This window comes from Haplochromis burtoni, unplaced genomic scaffold (assembly GCF_018398535.1).
Source record: "Haplochromis burtoni strain Fernald_Lab_line unplaced genomic scaffold, NCSU_Asbu1 Contig_182, whole genome shotgun sequence".
NCBI classification, from domain to species: Eukaryota; Metazoa; Chordata; class Actinopteri; order Cichliformes; family Cichlidae; genus Haplochromis; species Haplochromis burtoni.
Window position 1 is genome coordinate 1,063,349 of NW_024582543.1, and position 20,717 is coordinate 1,084,065.

The 20,717-nt window shown below is 38.2% G+C and overlaps 3 protein-coding genes across 3 annotated transcripts in view; 2 read left to right on the plus strand and 1 right to left on the minus strand.

The window, feature by feature from the left end:
- cabp7b (calcium binding protein 7b) overlaps positions 1–12,624 on the plus strand; it is a 25,832-nt gene extending 13,208 nt beyond the window's left edge. Inside the window, exons 2-5 of the mRNA XM_005934689.3 lie at positions 7,497–7,640; positions 7,727–7,839; positions 8,136–8,283; positions 8,380–12,624. Of these exons, the coding sequence (XP_005934751.1) occupies positions 7,497–7,640; positions 7,727–7,839; positions 8,136–8,283; positions 8,380–8,507 (533 nt within the window). The 3' untranslated portion in view covers positions 8,508–12,624. The remainder of the gene's footprint in view (positions 1–7,496; positions 7,641–7,726; positions 7,840–8,135; positions 8,284–8,379) is intronic.
- Positions 6,164–19,954, minus strand: zmat5 (zinc finger, matrin-type 5). Its single transcript, XM_005934692.3, has 6 exons — positions 19,819–19,954; positions 18,375–18,545; positions 18,183–18,245; positions 17,554–17,634; positions 15,410–15,518; positions 6,164–15,304 (listed from the first exon to the last, which is right to left on the minus strand). Exons 2-6 carry the CDS (start codon positions 18,499–18,501, stop codon positions 15,157–15,159), a joined length of 528 nt encoding a protein of 175 aa, XP_005934754.1. The 5' UTR covers positions 18,502–18,545; positions 19,819–19,954; the 3' UTR covers positions 6,164–15,156.
- LOC102312752 (cytochrome b-c1 complex subunit 9) lies at positions 19,939–20,662 on the plus strand. Its single transcript, XM_005934691.3, has 2 exons — positions 19,939–20,133; positions 20,320–20,662. Exons 1-2 carry the CDS (start codon positions 19,993–19,995, stop codon positions 20,365–20,367), a joined length of 189 nt encoding a protein of 62 aa, XP_005934753.1. The 5' UTR covers positions 19,939–19,992; the 3' UTR covers positions 20,368–20,662.
- The last annotated feature ends 55 nt before the right edge of the window (positions 20,663–20,717 follow it).

The following is a 20,717-nucleotide window of genomic DNA, read 5'->3' on the forward strand; positions in this document are numbered from 1 at the left end:
AGAAAGAAAGAAAGAAAGAAAGAAAGAAAGAAAGAAAGAAAGAAAGAAAGAAAGAAAGAAAGAAAGAAAGAAAGAAAGAAACAAACAAACAAACAAACAAACAAACAAACAAATAAACAAATAAACAAATAAACAAACATACAAAGATTTTTAAAAGTGAAGTTGAAGGTGCTTCCTCCCCTTGAATTTCTGCTTCTAGAAACTGTTCTAGGAACTGCAGTCTGAAAGCAAAGTGCTCTATTGGGACAGTTCATAGGATGTGATGTCTTTAAGATACCATTGGGCCTAATCATTGAAGTCTTTGTATGTGAGAAGAAGGATTTTAAATCATCCTGGATCTACAGAGAGCCAATAAAGAGAAGTTAATATTGGAGAAATATGATGTTACTCTCTAGTCCATGTTAGTACTCCCTGGTGAAGGCGTTTCAAAGAGCCACTGGGATGTCCGGCTAATAAAGGTTTACAATAGTGCAGTAACAAAAGTATCACTCTGAGACAACATGTTCCTAATTTTGACAGTATTGCACTTGAGCCAGTGTCATGTGGCTTCTTTTATTTCAATGACACACTCAGTCACTGGAATAAAATGTAGTGACTGCTGGTGTTAAATATAGTGGGGCGAAGCCACTAGTTCAAATAACCTACACTAATGCAGATCAACAGATAAAAAATTATCAGACCTATCAGCCATCGAGGTTACAGTCACCATTATGACCCTGTTGGTCCAACTTGCCGTGAAATTGTCAGTCAGTATTTCTTTTTGCTTTGATATGGAACAATTTGATGAAATTGTCACCTTTGCCTCAGTAAATTCAGATGGTTGTTTGCAGTAATACCCCTCGATTATATGCTTTTATACTTCTTTCCCTCAAGTGACTCATTCATTCAACTTTTGTAATAGAAGATGTGTGAAGGCCAATGAGAGTGCTCAAACCAACCAATGACAAATCAACGTTGTTTGTTGACTACTTGGCGTGTTTTGGAAATTTGTTGAAGATGGTTTGGCAAAGGGATGTGAAGTGTGTTCATTCATGGGTAAAAACAGTTGGGTTTGCAAGTTTTTGTAACGAAACAGGATCACAAGTTAATGCCATGCTGAGAAAATGAAAGGCTGATTTCTCGAGATAATCATGCAACTGATCACAAGAAAACGAATTCTTTGTCTCTGGGATCTCGGTAGCTATGAAGACGTGTAATTTCACCATCTAATTACCAGTGAAATTAGGTTTTGCAGCAGCATCACAGAAGTGTACGTGCACATAAAGTTACTGTACAGCAGAGAATAAATAAGGAGGGTCGATCTGAAAGTTTTAACACAACACGGCTTCTGCTCGTGTCAAAACCTTGACTGAAGTATAGTCTGGAACTGAATAAATGACACTCCTTCATTTTTAAGTTAAACCAGTTGCTCCAGTTTGCTGGATGCCATCTGTGCTGGTCAGCATGAACTACACCATGATCAGGAAGAATGGGCCACTTAAAAAACACTTGATTTAATTTCTATTTATCATTGTTCCCATCAATGACAAATATGAAAGCACATCAAAGTAGAAGCTGCTGCCTGCTGTGTGTCTCTCAGCAGCACAGATCCATGGACAGCAGCAAGGATGTTCATTTCTTGTCATCTGCATGTGCGAGAAAGAGAATGTTTTACAAATCTACCCTTATCTGTGAAGATAAGCTAACCTTTATGCCAAGAAGCAAAACCACGCTCGCTTTATTAAAGTGAAATCATGATAAATAACTTTCACCCATGAATCATTCATCAACAACAGCCTAAAGTTATGCTTTATCCATGAAGCTAACGATACAGAAAAGGAGAAAATTGTTATTGTTAGTATTTTTAAAGCCTCCTTCGTCCCATGGAGAAAAACAGACAAAAACAAAATGTATAAAGAATCTTTAGGATCTTTTCAGAGGATCTCTTGTCATATTATGTGTCATATTCCCCAGGGCATCACAGCAGCTCAGATTTGGTATAAAATGATGAAAATGAGATTTATTATTCCACAATTAGATAAACCGTGCATCGATATCTTAAGATAACTAGATAAATTAGCTTATCATCATAAGATATCAGAAAAAAAATAACTGAAGGCATGGCTGCTCTCATTTCCTGTAGCGTTAAACAGAAGCAGTCAGAAGCAATTTGTGTTTTGGATTTGGATACAAGTGTGATACACACATATATTCTTCATGAAAAAACTGTCCCTTTCTATTTCATTACATATTATCTACGCATCAGCACTTATTTCCGTGAGCCCTTCTGTTGGCTTTCTTTTAAACTATAACAGCATAACTGCTTTTTCACTCATCTCATTAAAACCTAATCATTCATGCACAAACAACAGGCATTTTGTGATTGATTGTATAAATGCTAAAAGCTAAGATTCTGGAGTTATTTTTAAAAGTTGTTTTTGTTTTAGAGTTTTTGTTATTTTTACATCCAAAAGTAAAATCCCAGCAGGACCTCCCAAATCGGAAAACAGTTTTACTTTATTTGTGATTTGTGTTATCTTTCCAAGATAATACAATTCTTATTTGTATTGTTCACTCCTTTCTAAATCTCTAGTGCTCATTTAATACATAATTTTTTTAAAAATTGATTTAGATGGATTGATAAGTAGGCCAGCACAGAAATACTTTAAAGCTGCTTTCTTTCTAATGGCCACCAGGGGGCAAAACGACTTCCATTCCCGACTTTTAAATAAAAACACTTAGCTGAGGGCTTTATGGCTCTGTTACACCAGAGTAAAAACAAGACAGCAACCTCCTTGCAGCTAGAAAATTTGGTGGATGAATTAAACTTTTTAGCTTTCGGAGACGGATTTTGAAAGTAGTTGTGGCAACCAAGTTGTTGCTCAGAGGTTGAGTGTGCAGCACCCCGAGCCTCTGGGTGGGAGATAGCTTGCTTCCAAATAATCCCAACTGGGAATGGATTCTTCCTCAAACAGATTGGTGAAGGTTTGACAGTAATTACCATCTAATTTATAAATGCAGATGGATTGCTGACAGATTGCAATCAATATGAGTCCATCTGCACTGATTAGCTCAACTCATCTGTATCATAGTTAAGTTAGTTTAAGTTTGTTTTTATTGTGATTTTCATGGTATGTACATGGCAACAGATTTGCAGTTTCCAACACAGGTAATCAGCGTATTGTTATATTCAGATCACATGTAAATGCCAACTTGACCCATTCAATAGGAGACTGACAGCAAGTGACTGATGTGGTTTGGGGACTATTAATGGGTCTCAACCTTCAGAGCAAACATTTAAAGGTGGTGGCCATGGTCTCCAAATGCTATTTTCACCAGCATGACTTGCCTGATGAATATTGAATATAAAAACCATTTTGTAAAAAGAAAGATCGATAAGTCTCAGCAGATCTGTTTTCGAAACTCTAAGATGGCGAACAGTGGATGACACCAAAGTGGCCATCTTTTATAATGTATGAGGTCATTCTTAAAAAACTAAACACCTTGACACTTTGTTTACATTTGATTCGGCTCATAACGGTCTTCGTGTCTGAATAAATGTAACAATAAACAGGCAAGCATTTACATAATGTCTTGTGCCACATTCATTCATTCACATGGCAATTTATTCTATATATACAGAAGTTTATCGATCAAACACAAACACCACTGGATGCATCTGGCCTCCATATTTGCCCAGGGACACTTCAACTTCTAGTCTGGATTGAACCACTGACACATTTCACAGCATTTTAGGAGCCACGCTACTGTTGCTGCTTTGAGCAGTCACCTATTTCACACCAATATTAATAATTTGCTTGATAATATTGCTTTCAAATTGTTTTCCTCCACTCTCATATTGCAGAATTAACTAAAAATATTCTGTCATACAGACAGAATATAAATCATCAAATCAGTGATTCAAAGATTTTCACCACCTGGCTTCAGACAGCCGAGTGGGTGCACCCTCACAGCAGTGCAAGGTTACAGATATTCTGATCAAGGACTCAAAGTAAACACCTGAGTCGGCTGAATGTTTTCCACACTTTAAATAAAAATTCAGTTCCATCACTTTGCTATTGTTGTATTGTGTGTTTACCTGTGCGTATTTGTTTATTTGCAAGTGAACATTTTTCCAGGGATATGTAACATGCAATGTTAGTACGAACGTCTCACAATGGGGTGCTTAAAGTACTTTATCATGCCCAGTGTGGCACACAGGAGCTGGATACAGTACTGTCAGTGATCATGTAACACTGACTTTTGTTGAGTCTTACCACATCAATAAGGTTGTAGTACTTCCTTCTGCAAAATGAGCTTGACCCATGTGGGCACACCGGGAGTTAAGATGTCAGTATTGATTGGATAAACGTCCGTCTCTTTTAACTTTAAAAAGGACAGCCTTTATCAGAAGTAAATCTACATATTCAGCTACATAAATAAGCCAATCAATTATGTTGGCGATATCAATACATGAGGGAGAAAAAAAATAGTGAAGCGCTTCAGTCTGTGGAGGATCAAATCTTGACAAACAACATTTACATGTTAAAAAATGCAAATTATAATCAAATTTTTCAACAAAGTAAACACATATTGTGTCCCTCATGATTCCATGTGTGTATTTTATTTATTTTTTTCAGATAAATATTCATTCCTCAGTGTGTGAAACAATCTGTAGTCCAGCCACTGCTCAGCTGGCTAAGAGAATTCATTATTTGTCACTGGCATCAGAGGTCACAACACTGAATCTGGGATTGTGCTCAGGGAAGATAACAAAACTCAAGCAGTGCTGCTGGGAGTAATTTAGACAAATATGTTGTGTCTGATGTGTCAAGGTATTGCACAGACAGTGCCACTTGTCCAGAAGGACCTCAATTTACGTTCCAAAGACTTTGTCTTGTAGTGCTTTATTTTATTTTTTAAAGAGGATTATACACTGCCGCTATAACCACAATTTGCAAGCTATCACTTAAAAACTGCACTCATTCATGTGCACAAGATGGATAGCTAGTGCTCGTCCTCATCTGGGCTTGCATGCTAATTGTGGTTGCCAAGTCACATAAATGCGTGCAAATTGGTTTTCTACATCATATAAGCACCCAGCGTAATCACATGCTTTACATATGAACAGTTCATCCAAGCCTTTTGGTTTAAAGCAATTTTCAAGATAAAAGAGTGTATGTTTAGCTTATTCTGGTGTTGAATGATGAATGTCTAAGTATTCATAGGTTTCTTGTGGATTAGGTGGATGTCTACGTGTTTGTTCTGTTAATTCCACCTTTTTATTCTCTGCAGTGTCTCGGGCTATCACTGCCCAGGTATCGGCTTATATCATTGATATATTGATGTAAAAATTAGACTTCCAGTTCATTTTGTTTCTTGTTTCATCCAATCAAGCAACGAGCTGAGCTAGCATCCAATAGTCTTGTATATTTGAGGATCTACATCAAAGAACTACCGGCATTCAGCGCCTTTGAAGTGCAACTGCTCTTTTTCACCACTTCAAACAGAATACAGTGATGCCGAGTGAGGACAGGAGCCAAATGCCAATGTTTATGGATTATTTACCAAAAGTTGCAGTTTTAATTAGAAACACATGAACCTGCTTGCAGCCTTCAGTCAGAAGTGATTGTGTTATGACCACAGTAGCAGGTACTGGCTCAGAAGATCACTTACTATGAATGAAGAATAACACTGCATCACAGTGGGAAATCCTTTAAATATCTGTCACAGATAACACAAGATACAGATAAACAAAGCAGATAATAGTTTAGCCAGGAAGACTAGAGCATTGCCTTTTTCATTATTTGCCATTCATTATTATTTACCAGAGGATTGAACTTTACATTGTGCACTTACATGTTCAAACACCTCTCTGTTAATGGTTGTGTAGTATTACAGTCTGTCTGAATGCTCAAGCATTAACGGTAGCTTTTGAAGCACTATCTACAAAACCATTAGCACTTGGAGCCAAAGCACTGGCTCAAACTAAATGCTTTACATTTATAGAATAATTTCTGCAAAGCTTCACTCAGATACCTCACTTCAGGCAACACTTTCAACACTACCTAGCTACAATATTGCAATATGATGTGAAGGATAAACAACTTTCTCCTTATTTGTATTAATAGTGTGTTTTATTCAGATGGATTTTTCTGTGTACACAGTTGTTTACTCGTTTAAAAAAAAAAAAACAATTGCTATGCCCTGCACACAGATGAGCCACAACCATGCATTTACACACACTAACTCATTGGGTGGTTAGTGCTTCATGCGCTTATTAAAATGATAGTTTGTAGGTAATTATGGAGGCAGTTGTATTTTACAAGAGCGTAATGAGTTTTGCAGCAATTTTATGCTTTTGCAACATGTAAACTGTTTTGCAGGTTTGAAGAAGGGTTTTGTTGGTGGTCATTTTAAATTTAGGCATTTTAAATGAAGAAAGAAAGACTGCAGTACATGATGCTAAAACACTCATCTCCTCTTTTTGTCCCTCACTGGGATGCTGAAACTTTTAATATTGCTCATGTTCTGTGGGCTGAAATTTTAAAATGCAGTGTTTCTGTCTCAGTCAATTCTACTGAAACAATCAAACTACACTCTCATAAAAAGTGTACACTAAAGGTCTATTTCTGTCTCTGCAGCTCCAGTGTATATGTACGTCTTTAAGGGCAAAAGTTTGTATGCTTCAGTGCACTGTAACGATCACATTTGTACCTCTTCTTCTTTTTAAGGTGCAACATTAGGAGACAGCTGGCCAACAAGAAATTAGGCAATTTACTCTTAGATTTAAAGTTTCTGCTGTTTGGTTTAAATAGATAAAAGTAATTTGGTGTATTCTGACTTGTTTAACTCGTGGTGCAGTGGGGCAGCACTGTCGCCTCACAGCTAGAAGGTTCTGGGTGTCTTTTCCCTGTGCCTGGTGGTCAGAACATTCACAAGCAACTTGCGTTTCTCTTTTTAGATAGCATGCTTAACGTTATCATTTAAAATCAATTGATAATTAGTTGTACTGTTTCAAAAGGTTGTAGCTTTCTGTATTAGACATTTCCAAAACATTGAAGACCAATAGTTCTTTCAGTACTATCTGCTTCCCACTCCTTGTCACACATTTTACCCAAACATTTACCGAACTGAGTTTATTTTAGAGTCAGTATTTGGAGGAGGAGCATAGTTTCTGTAGGATTTATTCAAAAAAGAAATGAATATTTTTACTACTGTGAAATATTCTGGCTCATGGAATAAAGAAACTTGGAGAAAAAAAGTTGCTTTCACTCTTCAAACACTCAATATTCAGCTATGCCTCCTCTTTCTCAAAACACAAACATCTAAGACAGAGGGATTATAGCCTTTTGAGCTGTGACCCACAGCAGCTGTTTGAAGCTGCTTTCACTTTAAACTCTAAAAATAAACACCCTTTACTCGCCGACGCTGAAACCAACATGTTAAAAATCCGCCAGTTCAACGATAGCCCTCAAGTAACATGTTCGTTCTGTGTGCCTTCTTTCACTTCGCAGAGATCCGTGAGGCTTTCAAAGTATTTGACAGAGATGGGAATGGCTTTATCTCTAAGCAGGAGCTGGGGATGGCCATGCGCTCACTGGGCTACATGCCCAATGAGGTGGAGCTGGAGGTTATCATCCAAAGACTTGACATGGATGGTGGGTCTCTCTTGCTCTCTCTGCTGCAATTATTCCAACGTGTGAGCTGCGTTAATGACTCGTCAATGTTTCGCTTGTTTCATCAGGCGATGGCCAGGTTGGCTTTGAAGAGTTTGTCACATTACTTGGTCCTAAACTCTCTGCTGCTGGAATGCCTGACAAGTTCAACGGAGCAGACTTTGACTCGGTGTTTTGGAAGGTATGTACTGTCCCATAATCCCCACCAATAAAGTTTAATCTAGTCATTTGAATATCAATCCCTCACAAACTACACCCCAGTCAGATAACTGCATCACATGTTGTGGACACCGGTATCCCCATTCCTTACAATCAGGAGTATAATCAAATGAATTACTCTAATATCTGATTTTTATAAAATATTTATACACTGCTGTTTATTGCTGACCTGCAATTTATGTGCATCACTGAGGGGCATCAAGGCAGAAGTTCTTCCTCTGCTAATTAGACCTCTCCTGGTGTTTTCTGTTTTCCCAGTGCGACATGCAGAAACTGACTGTGGATGAGCTGAAGAGATTGCTTTATGATACTTTCCGTGACCACCTCACTATGAAAGACATTGAGAACATCATCATGACTGAGGAGAACCACCTGAACAGTCCAGAGTCCCATGTGAACATTGATAGTATGTCTTATAATATAATTTTTATAGTATTTCATACATTTCTAAAGCTCCACTGACACAGTTTTGTTCTGTCTCTTCTTCCCTTTCTTTCCCCAGCAAGCCCAACACAACAGGAAAAACACACTTGTGTGCGTAAAAGCCTGATTTGTGCCTTCGCTATCGCATTTATCATCAGCGTCATGCTCATCGCAGCGAATCAAATGCTCCGCAGAGGGATGAAGTAAATACGCGATGCCTGCTGGTTACAAACGGATTTACAGACAGACAGGGAAAATGCAAATGTTAACCAAAATACTTTATCATTTTGGGTTTTATTCACAGCTGACACCCTCGATGATGCAATCATAGGATCGCTCTGATATGGATAAAATGATGTCATGCAGTGGTTCTGTGTGATCACTAATCGTAGTACAGACAATAGAAAGAAAGGTATTTCAAGGGCTGATTGTTATCCAAAACAAGTTACATCTCATTCATTAAGATGGCTGATGTTTGCTAAGATTAGACAGAAAATCAGGCTCCAATTCTCCAAAATTTCAGAGTGCAGCAAGTGTTGTAACAATAGCTGTGCTTTGTCAGTGCATTTAATGTTGCTCTCAAGAACCCTGCCATTTGGAGTGCACCAAATAACGACAGCACCAATGATAGTAATAAAGCAATACAAAAGCGGGCCACATACTCCGTAATTTCAAATCGAGCTAAAAACATAAGGACAAATCACTGTGCGCTGCATGCTGTGTCTCTTATGTCTCTGTTTACTGTATTGTGTCATGACTTTCAACTTGCATCAGGTCTGACAGACTTAACCAGCACCTTCTGCAATCTAAAAATACCAAAAAAAGAGCTCCTCAAATTCAAAACACAAAACTGGACTACTAATGGATGTATCAGTCTGTCAGTCAGTTCGATTTAATTGGTTCATCCCTTTATCCAGCTTGAAATATTTCCATGAATGTTGCATGTCATTCATGGCACCCATGCTGTGAGATCTAATGAATTTGGCGGTGCCCTGTTTTGTTTTTTCTCTGCTATTTTGTTGATATTTTTGCTCAGTTTTTGTGATAGATGAACCACAAATGGGTGAGCTGCATTAGCATTAGCATGCAGTCACTCTCATTAGGATCATGCTGCTGAGCTAAGGCTAGCATCGGAGTGCTGCTGTACGGTTTCAACAAACTGCTACAATGCCTGAGCTAAAATATTGTCAGGTTAAATTTATTTTAAGACCAACACAGAGAGTTTCATGAAGTCATTCAAACTGTTAGGTTTGTTTCTTGTCCCACCAGTTGCCACAAACCTAAATCATGCATTCGCTAACTTGTAGCTTCAGCTTCTAACAAAGACCTCAATTTGAATCAAAATGAAAGCGCATTATATTTAAACAAATGGACAAAGAGAAAATGTGAAAGCATCAAAATATTTGCAGCGAGAGGCATAAACCGGTCAACAAGCACAACAACTGGATTCACAGCTCAAAAGAGAGGATCTACAGTTGTGATCCACAACGCATGTTATGTACTCTAGTCAAATTATCAGTGGAAGAAACTCCGACAGGCCTGTTTCAATAGAAATGTCACACTTTTTTCACAGTTAATTATTTTTGCTTTAAAGCTCAGAAGAATCTTTCTTGGCTGAGCAGATTGAGATTGCTTTGTAAAGCAAATTGATATTTTGTTAGCTGTAATGTGAAACAACTGTAGCTGAAGAATTAAACTTCACAAAAAAATCACAAGAATTAATAAACCAGACAAGAGTGTGTGTGTGGGCTTTATATAAAAGCTCCAGATACAAAGAGAAATACTGGTATCTTGATGTCCAGCCAAACGAATAACATGTTTTATATCCATAGCCTGCCTGCAATACATGCACATGCTGCATGTTTCAAATGTGCGCATCTGTAAGACGCATCAAAATCATAACGAGGCACTAAAAAACATTTGAGTAGCTGTATGACACGAGCTACCAGCTATAAATAAATCAAAAGAAGTTTAGAATTTAGATAAAACTAAATAATAATTGTATTTATAGCAAATAAGTATGAAGTAATTCAAGATGCAAAATTGCATGTACATTAGATTAGAAGTAAATGTGTGTTATATGTGTGTGAGATTATTGAAATCTGGTGTAAGTGTTCAAATAATTATGCAATTTGTAAAGTGATCATTGCAAAAAAAAAATCTCAGTATTTGACATTTTTCTGTAAATGTCGACTTTTTTTGTGGATGTGCACAGTATTACAGTTTTTCGCAACTGTTAAGACACGTTTCTTGGCGATTTCTGTCATCTAAAAACACAAAACCCAGTTTATAAAATAAAAACCTGAATTTAGACAAGTCTCCTCTGGCAATATGACTATCATGACTCTGATGAATATGTCACACTAAAACAATCCAACTCAATGTTCAGAGCACATATTTTCAGAAAAGGTCAATCTGTTTGTTCTACAAATTGCACAAATGTATACATTCCTCCGGTCACCTTATTATACACATCTGTTAAACTGTTTCACACAGCTGTCTTATCAGCAAATCACATGGCAGCAGTTCAGTACATTTAGGCATGTAGATATGGACAAGACAATCTGCTGCAGTGAGCAAGGAAATATAGTTAAGTGACTTTAAACATGGCATTTTTGCTGGTGCCAGATGGGCTACTCAAATGGGCTCCACAGTCACCAGATCTCAACCCAACCAATCATAGCTGTGTAACCAACAAACTTGCAGAAACTGTGAGATGCTTTCATGTTAATATGGACCAAAATCTCTGAGTGTTTCCAGCACCTTGTTGAATCTGTGCCATGAAAAATTAAAGCAGTTCAGAATGCAAAAGAGGGTCGAACCCTTTACCTGCACTGTGTGACTAATAAAGTGACAATTTCCTGTAAATGCACTGACTATTCAGTATTCAGCCACAGAGAGCATGACAAGTGTGGTTTGAATTCTTTGTCCTGCTCCACTTTCTACTCATAATTACCGGCTGTACAATCTGACACCGCTTAAACTGAGTAAATAACATAATTAACAGCAAGCCTGAACAATTTTAAGTTGTTCTTAGGAAATGTGCTTAACTTATGCCTCCTGCGGTTTCCGTTAAGCTTCACAAGTATATCAGTGTGAAAATGTGAGTGAGAGTGTATTTAGGAGTAAACTAGATCTGCAAATTGCATCTAACTTTGTAAAAGAAAATGTTTTGCCAGGAGAGCGATTCATTTAATACTAGATTTAGAAAACTGTGCATTTGATACAAAGAAACAAAGCTTGTGTGTTATCAGTTCAGAAAAACTGTAGAATACTAAATACTTTGCAGTATGCTGTGAACAGTAATTTGACATATCATAAAAATGTTGTTTTCTGGCTTTTACATGGACCACCAAAACAACATATTGTTTAAAGTATAACATGGTTATATTTTCTTACTTGGAAAGTAATACATTAAATCTATGTGGATTTATTATGAATGTAAGCATAATGTTTTGTAAAAAAACAAAAAAACAAAAATAGGTTTCAGATATAATTTTCCAGTCTGACTGGACATTCAGATAAAATCGTTTGCATGTATTTACGCCATGCACACAACTTTTTTGATTATTTGTCATTTTTCTGAATGTTTTCTTTAACAAAGTAACAAACAATATTCTCTATATTTTTTTCTTCCTCTTTTTACCTTAAAGGTTTATGAAAGCTATATCAGAGTGAAAGTATATACTACTGAGAGTCATACTGGCAATAAAGCTGATATTTTTTCCGTATATAGTAGCTGTTTATGTAAAAGAATTTAAAAAACGATTTGTATGACATCACATTACCTCTCCATGAACATATCATGTAAAGTATGGGATTTTATGTGAATGTAAAATATAGTTACTGTGCCAAATCTTAACCCGTGTGACAAATTGTGTCCTATTCTGTAGGTTACTGTGTTTTCATGAAAAGATTTATGTCAATTTTGTCAACAGGTTGTTAAAAATGTTCAATTTAAATGTAAATTTAATTTTGACTGTCAAGGTTTTCTGTTCTGTGCCTTTTGTAACTTGGAGTTTTAAAAGCTGCACTTTCATGAAACTGAAGTAAAGACGTAAAAAGATGGGAAATCAATCACATGAATACATGGCTTGAGGGAAAAAATGATACAAGATTTATTTTTAATAGGTGTCATAATAAAATATTAAGTATTTCTGTTTTATCTTTATCACTTCTCTGTTCTTAACACAATATCCTGCTTTGTTTTTATTTTGTTTTTTCAGTAACTGTTACTGCACATGTAGAGGTTACTGCATCAATTATACACTTATGTAAGTGATGTCTATAGATGCATGTAGTCCAATAAAAACAAGTGCATTAAGAAAGCTGTTTGTTTTTTTAAATTTCAATTTAAAAGATGTAAGAAAAGTAGAAATAGTTCATAAACGTAGAAAGAGTTATTGTGGAATTTATTCACACAGTAAACTTATAATTTGGAGGGCAACAAGAAAATTAAGAGCAGATCTAAAAAATTCTGAATTTATCTTGTTTTCAGCCGCTTCACATTCGAGGGAGAACAGTTGCCATGTTTCCTTATAATCAGCCCCTTTTTCATTGCTTTTTTCTTGGCAAATTGTTTTGTTGCTTGGTCCCGCCAACAACTATCAATAATGTGATTTAGAACAACACAAGAGTGTCCACACTGGATAAGACAAGCAGCAATATAGCAAAAGGACTGGAATGTCAATGACATCCAGACATGGTAACCTTTACTGAGGTGAAGCTGTGGGGCGAGAGTTAAACTCTTTTCCAAATCTGAGGTGAGACAAATAACCACCAGTGGGAGCAAAGGATACCGACTGACATACAGTTACAAGTTCTTAACTTGTTGGACACGATTTTTGTAGTTTTGAGGATTGTAAGCTAAGAATCAAGATGTGATTGAAGTGGAGAGTTTCCGCTTTGTTGCATCAGTTAAGGAGTTACAGCCATATTTACATGTAGTTCCTGATATTAAAATGCTTAAAAATAATTGGACTGTTGACTGACCAGGTGAGGCCTGTTCCCATGTTAATTAATAACAAATGAAATGGACATAATATCTGAAGTTTCTTCCAAGTGTTTAATATATGTTTTCAGTGTATTTTGTTTTCACTATAAATTGATCAAGGATATAGCAAAAACTACAAGTGTCCAAATCTACAATCTGATTCATTCTAAAACAGAATAAATAGACTGGTCGGCTCAGCAGCACCAAAAGGCATAAAAAGATCACAAAAGACAACTAAAGTGCATGATGACAGAATTCTTTCAATGGTTAAGAAAAACAACTTCACAGATGGCAATTTCCCAGGACTGTCAACTCTGTATATCTCAGTCTCCTACACTTGTTTTTTATCTGATGTCATTGAGAAAGTTATGTCAAATGTTTCCACACAACTGTGTTAACTCCTAAGAAACAGTTTAAAGTTTACTTGGGTCATTTGTCCCATTGCAATTCAACACCCTGTTTTGTATTTCTTAAGAGTTTCTCACTTGGATGGAACCACTTGCCTTAAGTAAATCCAAAGAAAATGTTTTTTGAATTGACTGTATTTCATTGAAATAACACAAATGACACAAACCAAAGAGGATTCCTTAAAAACAACAATAATGAGATAGAGCATCTTTAGGTGAAACAAGCCTGATCCACGGAATTCCCACACAACACCTCAACTGAGTCAAAGGATCTGCAATATCCCTGTGCCAGACACCACAGCACACTGCATAGAGGACCTGTGCAAGGTTAGGGACCTGGACACCTCTGAGTCCAGTCTGCCAACAACACATGTGCATGTTTAACAAGCATACATGTGATGCATAGGGGATGGTCAACCTGCAAGCAGCCAGGCAAAAGCAAGATGCCACATCCCTAACCTTGTCACCGCCACCGTTTCCCTAATAGCATCCAGTGGTAGCCTTCAAGCACAAGGGAGACCTACACAATATTAGGCAGGTGTTGTGAAGGATGAGTGACTACTGTACATTTCAGCATAATCTGAGCAAAGAATATTAAATACTTGAGGGTTTTTTAAAAAAAAACAAAAAAAACAAAGACAATTAGAAATATATTAGTCACAAATCCAAGGGATTTGCACGATGCTTACTAAGAAATAAATTAACCAACTTTCTGACTAATAAAAGTTTCATTATAAGATTCAATCCAGTGTTTCACTTCACATATCATTTTGAAAATTAAATTGTGTTTTCTAGTGGCTGGGTTAGTAATAAAAATGAAGTCATGAGATCAAGATCATAGGTGTGAATGTGCGAGTGAATGTGAGTGCGAATGGTTGTCTGTCTCTGTGTGTTGGCCCTGCGACAGACTGGCGACCTGTCCAGGGTGTACCCCGCCTCTTGCCCTATGACAGCTGGGATAGGCTCCAGCGCCCCCTGCGACCCTGAAAAGGATAAGCGGACGCGAATGGATGGATGGATGGAGATCAAGGAATCCCCCATGATGCAGCACAGAATTAAAACCATGCAAAAAAAAAAAAAATAAAGGTTTCCATCTGCTCGGCAATCATTCATTCCCTTTGGGCCCACATCATATCAAATGTAACTCCTCAGAGGAGTCTCACTTTAAGGGCACTCTGTGACTTATCAATGCAAAAACTGCATCAATTACCCCGATGTTGTACAGTTGCTGTTCATCTCAGATTTTGTTTTGAAATATATGCAAATACTTTACTCATCTAAGAGAAGTAAATTTATTATTCAAACGAAAAACAGCAACAAACAACAAGTGAAATCTTCCTTTCATGTTGAAAATCCTTAAAAAACTAAAATAATATTGGTTTTCTGAACCATTCCTCCTTTTATTAATGTTAGGTATTGGCTTAACAGTCATCTGAACCCTCAAAGTGAATGTCACTCAACCCCACTCAGTGTTCATGTTGATTTTCCACCCGCCTGGATGAGGGGGTTGAAGTGAGGGCGGGAGGTCAGGAATGGAGAGGAGCTGCTGAAGTATGCCATTTTCTGCTTGACTTTCCTCACTGTCTTCCTCGGTTTTTAGATCTCTGCAGAAATAAATAATAGAATAGGTGAATTCATAATCAACAGGAGTGAAATTTGTCATGCAAGCCATGTAGAACGAGTGTTAAAACAAAAATGAAGGTACATACCCTTTACTACCGAGGGCAGCTCTCTTCTTTTCCCTTCTCGAGAGCCATTCTTCTATACTTCGTCCAGGCATAATTCTGTCCTCAGAGTCCTCTCTGTGTTGTCTTTCATCTGAGAAAAGAAAATAGCTCATTGAACTCAGCATATGGCAGTTTACACACTCATCTGTAGGAAATGTGCTCAACAAGTAGTACTTGTCTTTCTTTACTAGCAGTTTCTTTGAACTATTTTTTTTCCAGAGAATGTTTAACTGCTGGTCTTTGTGGTTTTAATTCAGTAACCCCGGTTCTCTGAAAACAGTCAGTCATCTCACAACGGTGAGTGCTTTCTGGCATGGCCAATCATAGAAGCTCCTCCACCACCACATCCAACTAAGACAAACCAACATGGGCTCCCCAACACCCTTTATGATAGCCCCACCAGACATTCTCAAGGTACTTCTTCCATGTGCCCTTGCAAATACGGCAGTGCAGTGAGATACCGCACTCAGCTTTCAGAGAACCGGGGTTACTCTGGTGAATGGACACTCTCTTTCAAACCTTACGGTACTCTGTATCTCATAATGGATGTTACAGATCATTCTCAGATTGCATACTCTAAAGTCTATAACACCATACCCCAGGCAGGTGGATAACTCACACCCACTCCAAAGGTCAGTATACAGCTAAGAGCACACACTCAGTATCATTGCTCAACTAACAGCTGCACAGATGCCCAACACATAAATACCATTAAAATGATATAGCTGATGAGATAGCCATTCCTCAAGTGAAATGAGCACACACATACTCAGGAAGCTTCAGTATCTGGGACTTCTGTGCCATCACAATAGAGAGCAAGCAATAGGACAGTTTCTCAAATATACCAATTGTCATCATAAAGTGAACGTATGGAAAGAGTGTGGAATGCTTGTTTTGGTGGAGATGATACATGAATGACTGTGCCATCTACTTTCATCTAATGCCTCATCTACTACATACATGCCGGAACAGCAGGCATGAGCTGCTGACAAGAAGCTCACGCAAATATTTTTCCATCATAAAGATTCCTTTACTCCACCTTCTTGCTGCAGGACATCTAATGCACTCTTGCTGCCACAAGCTTTCAACTTTTACAAAGATCAATCTAGGAGGGAGATGGAGAGAGCTGAGTTTCCCGATAGTGAAGCTCAAATTCCACCATGTCTGGGCAGGAGGGAGAACAGCATCCTCCTCATTATCATCTCTGTGGAGATCGATGTAACATCGTCCTTATCTTCTTCAAGTTCCTCTTCAGAATTGAGGAGCTGGTTGAAGAACGTAGAAAATTCAGTCTCTTGCTTCTTGAACATGCCTCCCAGCAAGTGCCAGCTAAGCTGGGTTTGTCACTGGACTTCACCACAGTGTCGGATTATTAGGGACCGGCTTTTGAGGCCACTGACCCTCGCAAATGCCACTCCAGGATTCTGCCTAGCATTGCGCTGCAGTGCTCGGGAGAAGCATGTTTAACATGCATACGTATGATGGGTCTTTCCCTGACATGGTGTAGCTACAAGCAGCTAGGCAAAACCAGGACGCCACATCCCAAACCTTGTCACCACCAGCATTTCACTAATGGGTTCAAGTCGTAGCCCTAACCACCAAAGCTCAGCTTTACAGCTAACAAATAGCTGCACAAACACAAGCTTTTATTTTTGTAATGAAAACATAATTGCAACAAAATGACAATTAATCCTGAAACTACAAAAACCCAAGTTTGGTGGCTACCCTGATGGCTGCATCTGTAAACAGTGAAGCGTTTGAGGACCGCTAAGGAGCTCTAATGATCTTCACGTGGAAGAAAACAAGACTGCTGGTATGGAGCCAGGGGACAGACACCGTTTTCTTGAAGTGATTTATGTGTCTTAGACGGGGTATTAGTGGGCACACAAGAAGATGCTTTCCACTGCTATAGGGAGTGAGGTTGAAAAGAGAACACAGTATTCTCCAGTATTATATATTTAACAATTGTAATACAAAGCTAAAAGCTGAAAATATAAAAATGTTTTTACTTTGATTAGAAAAATATCTTTCCATTTGAAATGATCTGTGTATGATGCTTGCTTTGCTTCGGGGTCCTGTAAAGCGTATCACAAGGTAAACAGCACCATCTTCTGTTCACAGCTTACCTTCCACCTGTCTTTGTAAGTTAAATAGCTCTTCTTCTGTCATATGAGAAAATCTGCAGTTGGAGCCAAAATCACAAATTCCTAAAAAACAGAGAGAAAGAAATTCCACATTTAAATTCATTTTTACTGATACTAAATCAATTCACAAAAATATGATCAAAGTGCTTTACTTTGTAGAGTAAAAACCCTATAATAATTGGGAGAAACCCCCGACAGCCTTGTTATCAGGTTTAAACACGATCTTGGCTTCCATTTTTTCACAGTCACACCCAAGATATTGGAAGGGAAGCTATCTCCTGCAACAGGTCGAGGGTGAGGGGAAGATGACAGCACTGTTAGTACGCTCACTGAAACTTTTTGGAAGACTTTTCAGGGATCCTTTCAAATAATAAGGAATTAAAATAGTCCTGCCTAGAAGTAACAATTTATTTCAGTATTTCAGAAGAAAGAAGGACATCCTAGAATATGCTAGAGAAAAGATAAACACTGGTCAAAGTGGCTCCAACATTCCTCACACCGTTACTGCTGGCCATGGTGTTGTAATCTAGAGTTAGTATAAGTAGCACTAAATAAAGCAACTTTGCTATTGCTTGTATTTGTCAGTAGAGAATTACAGGTCATTCTGATACCTTTTTGGAGAAACTTCCTGCAGGGCTTCTTTTCTTGCTCATCATTCAGAATAGCTGCAGAGTCTGTGAAGAGAAAATGCTGGTTATCATACACAGTTAATCACATATTATGAAAAAGCAATGCATAATTTTTCAACTACAGATTTTCATGGATATGAAAACCCTGGTCTCAGAAATAACTGCTACTCTCACCTCTAAAATTGTCAAACCAAGCTTTTTTTGCTCGGTGATGCTGAACACCATTCAGATGCTTTTTTCTGTTATGCATGTTGTCCTGAAAGGACCGGTCGCAGTAGTCACAGTAGTACCTCTTCCCCATGGTCAAAGTTGTGTTCGGAGTATTGCAATATCACCTTTAAACACCTGAAAGACAGTAAATAGTAAACAAAATCAAAACTGTTCTGAAAATATAGAGTAAAAGAATATGTGAATAGTTTCTATACCATGGTTAGGGTGACAAGGAACAATGTACATTTCAAATTCCTTTAATTTTAAATATGTTTATATTGTCTATCCTGTAAAATAGTCAGATGTCTATTCATATTAATGTACAGAATTCACCTGCTTGCTGCTACTACTGCACATTCACCCAATGTATATACCATATATATATATAATGTTCTTCCTCTACCCCCCCTCAATTTTTGCACATGTCGAGGAGCATGTCAGGCTACATTTCACTGTGTGTTATACTTGTATAACTATGCATGTGACAAATAAAGAACCTTGAACCTTGAACTTTAACTAAGAAAACCTACATCAGTAAGGAACAACTGACCACTGTGCCCACATCTATTGGATTATAACAAAAATATGAGCAAGTACATATGTAAGAAACCCTGGAGAGGTGTGTGAGTGAAAAGGGAGACAGGCGTAACAGTGAAGATGCAAATAGTAGAGGTAGTGGAGGCAGATGACCCAGGGTCAATCATCCAAAGCAACAGACAGTGCACAAGAGAGGTGAAGAAGAGAGTGTAGGCAGGTTGGAGTGAACGGAGATGAGTTTCAGGGTGAAAGAGTGAAAGAGAAGGTTTACAAGATTGCAGTGAGATCTATGGTTTGGAGATGGTAAAAAGAAAGAAAAACAGGAGGTGGAGCTGGAGATGCTGAAAATCTTGACTGGGAGTGACCAGAATAGACAGAATTAGAAATGAGTACATCAGCGGGACAGCTCAGTTTGGAGACAAAGTTAGAGAGGCAAGGCTGAGATGTTTTGGATAATTGCAAATGGGGGATAGTGGATATTATGGACAAAAGATGTTGAATATGTAGCTCGCAGGCATAAGGAAAAGAGGAAACCAAAGAAAAGATTCATGGGTGTCTTGAAGGAGCGGTGGCCCACCACTAAAGAGAGCAGCCGGAATAAGAAGACGTTTACAGCAAAATGTTCATATAAGTTCACGTGTGCAAGCCAGGGTTAAAAATGCTTGGGAATAAAAGTCCTTACACGACAAACTGGGACCAACAGCACATCTACTGACACAAACGCCCTCCGACCATTTATTTAGTTGTTATCTGTTTTGTTTTTGTTTGTTTTTTAAGTCTGAAACTACGAAGCATAATTGAAGAAGCACTGAGACGAAACACGTGCATACTAATCACACTCTCAAGCCCCAAACCGCACAGCAAACCATACCTCAAATATTTATCGCCGATGAGATTATAGCATGCTGGCTACAGTCTAGGTGGCAAAGGCGTTGTCCTAACAAAAGGTACCGGGTATCTGTTTATTAGCATCCGGCCACCAAGCTAAAGCGGAAGTTTCGCACTAGCGCATCCGTTCCTGCGCAGTGAGTACTGAACCGTCGACATGGCGTTGGCTAAGTCTGTCTACAATCTTCTCTTCAGGAGGACATCCACGTTCGCTGTAACCATCATGGTTGGAGCTGTCCTCTTTGAACGAGTATTTGACCAAGGTGGAGATGCGATCTTTGAGCAAATGAATCGCGGGGTGAGTGCGTGTTTTGGGCTTTTAAAGCACCTGACCTTGTACGCAGAGGGCGAAGCGGCGCTAGCGTTAGCCAAGCTAACTTGCCCGCTAAGTCGAGCGTTCTGGTCTTTTGACAACTTCTTCGTTTAGCAATGCCCATCAGTTGCCTGAAAACTCTAACGTTACATTGCATGTGTTTTATTGCAGAAACTGTGGAAACATATTAAGCACAACTATGAAAACAAAGAAGAATAATGGGACACTGGCTGGGGTTCTATAAGGCTCGATGGCATATGTTGTCACATTTCCATTATCCATTCTTCATGGGCTCCACACCTGAATCAATTCAACATGGACAATGTGCTCAAAGTCATGCCCAGGCTATCGGCGGCTGCCAAGGGACCTACGAGAGCCGACAGACGGTCCAGACCCCGTGAAGATGGAGCAGTGGTTCCTGTCGCTTCGTCTCCTTCCTTGATGTTAATTGTAACGCCTTTGTTTTCCTCACTGATTGTAAATTGTTAAATTAAACATGTATTTGTCTAACATACTTAAGCGTCTTGGTTTATCACGTTGAATATCTTTAAAAAGTTTCTATGTCCTTT

Bases quoted from the DNA above. Each gene is read 5' to 3' on its own strand.
- zmat5 (XM_005934692.3), bottom strand. From the start codon at position 18,501: ATGGGGAAGAGGTACTACTGTGACTACTGCGACCGGTCCTTTCAGGAC. The intron at 15,519-17,553 runs GTAAGCTGTGAA...TTCTTTTCTCAG, and splicing joins CTTACAAAGACAGGTGGAAG to ATGAAAGACAACACAGAGAG. The intron at 15,305-15,409 runs GTATGTACCTTC...TTATTTCTGCAG, and splicing joins GCTGCCCTCGGTAGTAAAGG to AGATCTAAAAACCGAGGAAG.
- LOC102312752 (XM_005934691.3), top strand. From the start codon at position 19,993: ATGGCGTTGGCTAAGTCTGTCTACAATCTTCTCTTCAGGAGGACATCC. The intron at 20,134-20,319 runs GTGAGTGCGTGT...GTTTTATTGCAG, and splicing joins TTGAGCAAATGAATCGCGGG to AAACTGTGGAAACATATTAA.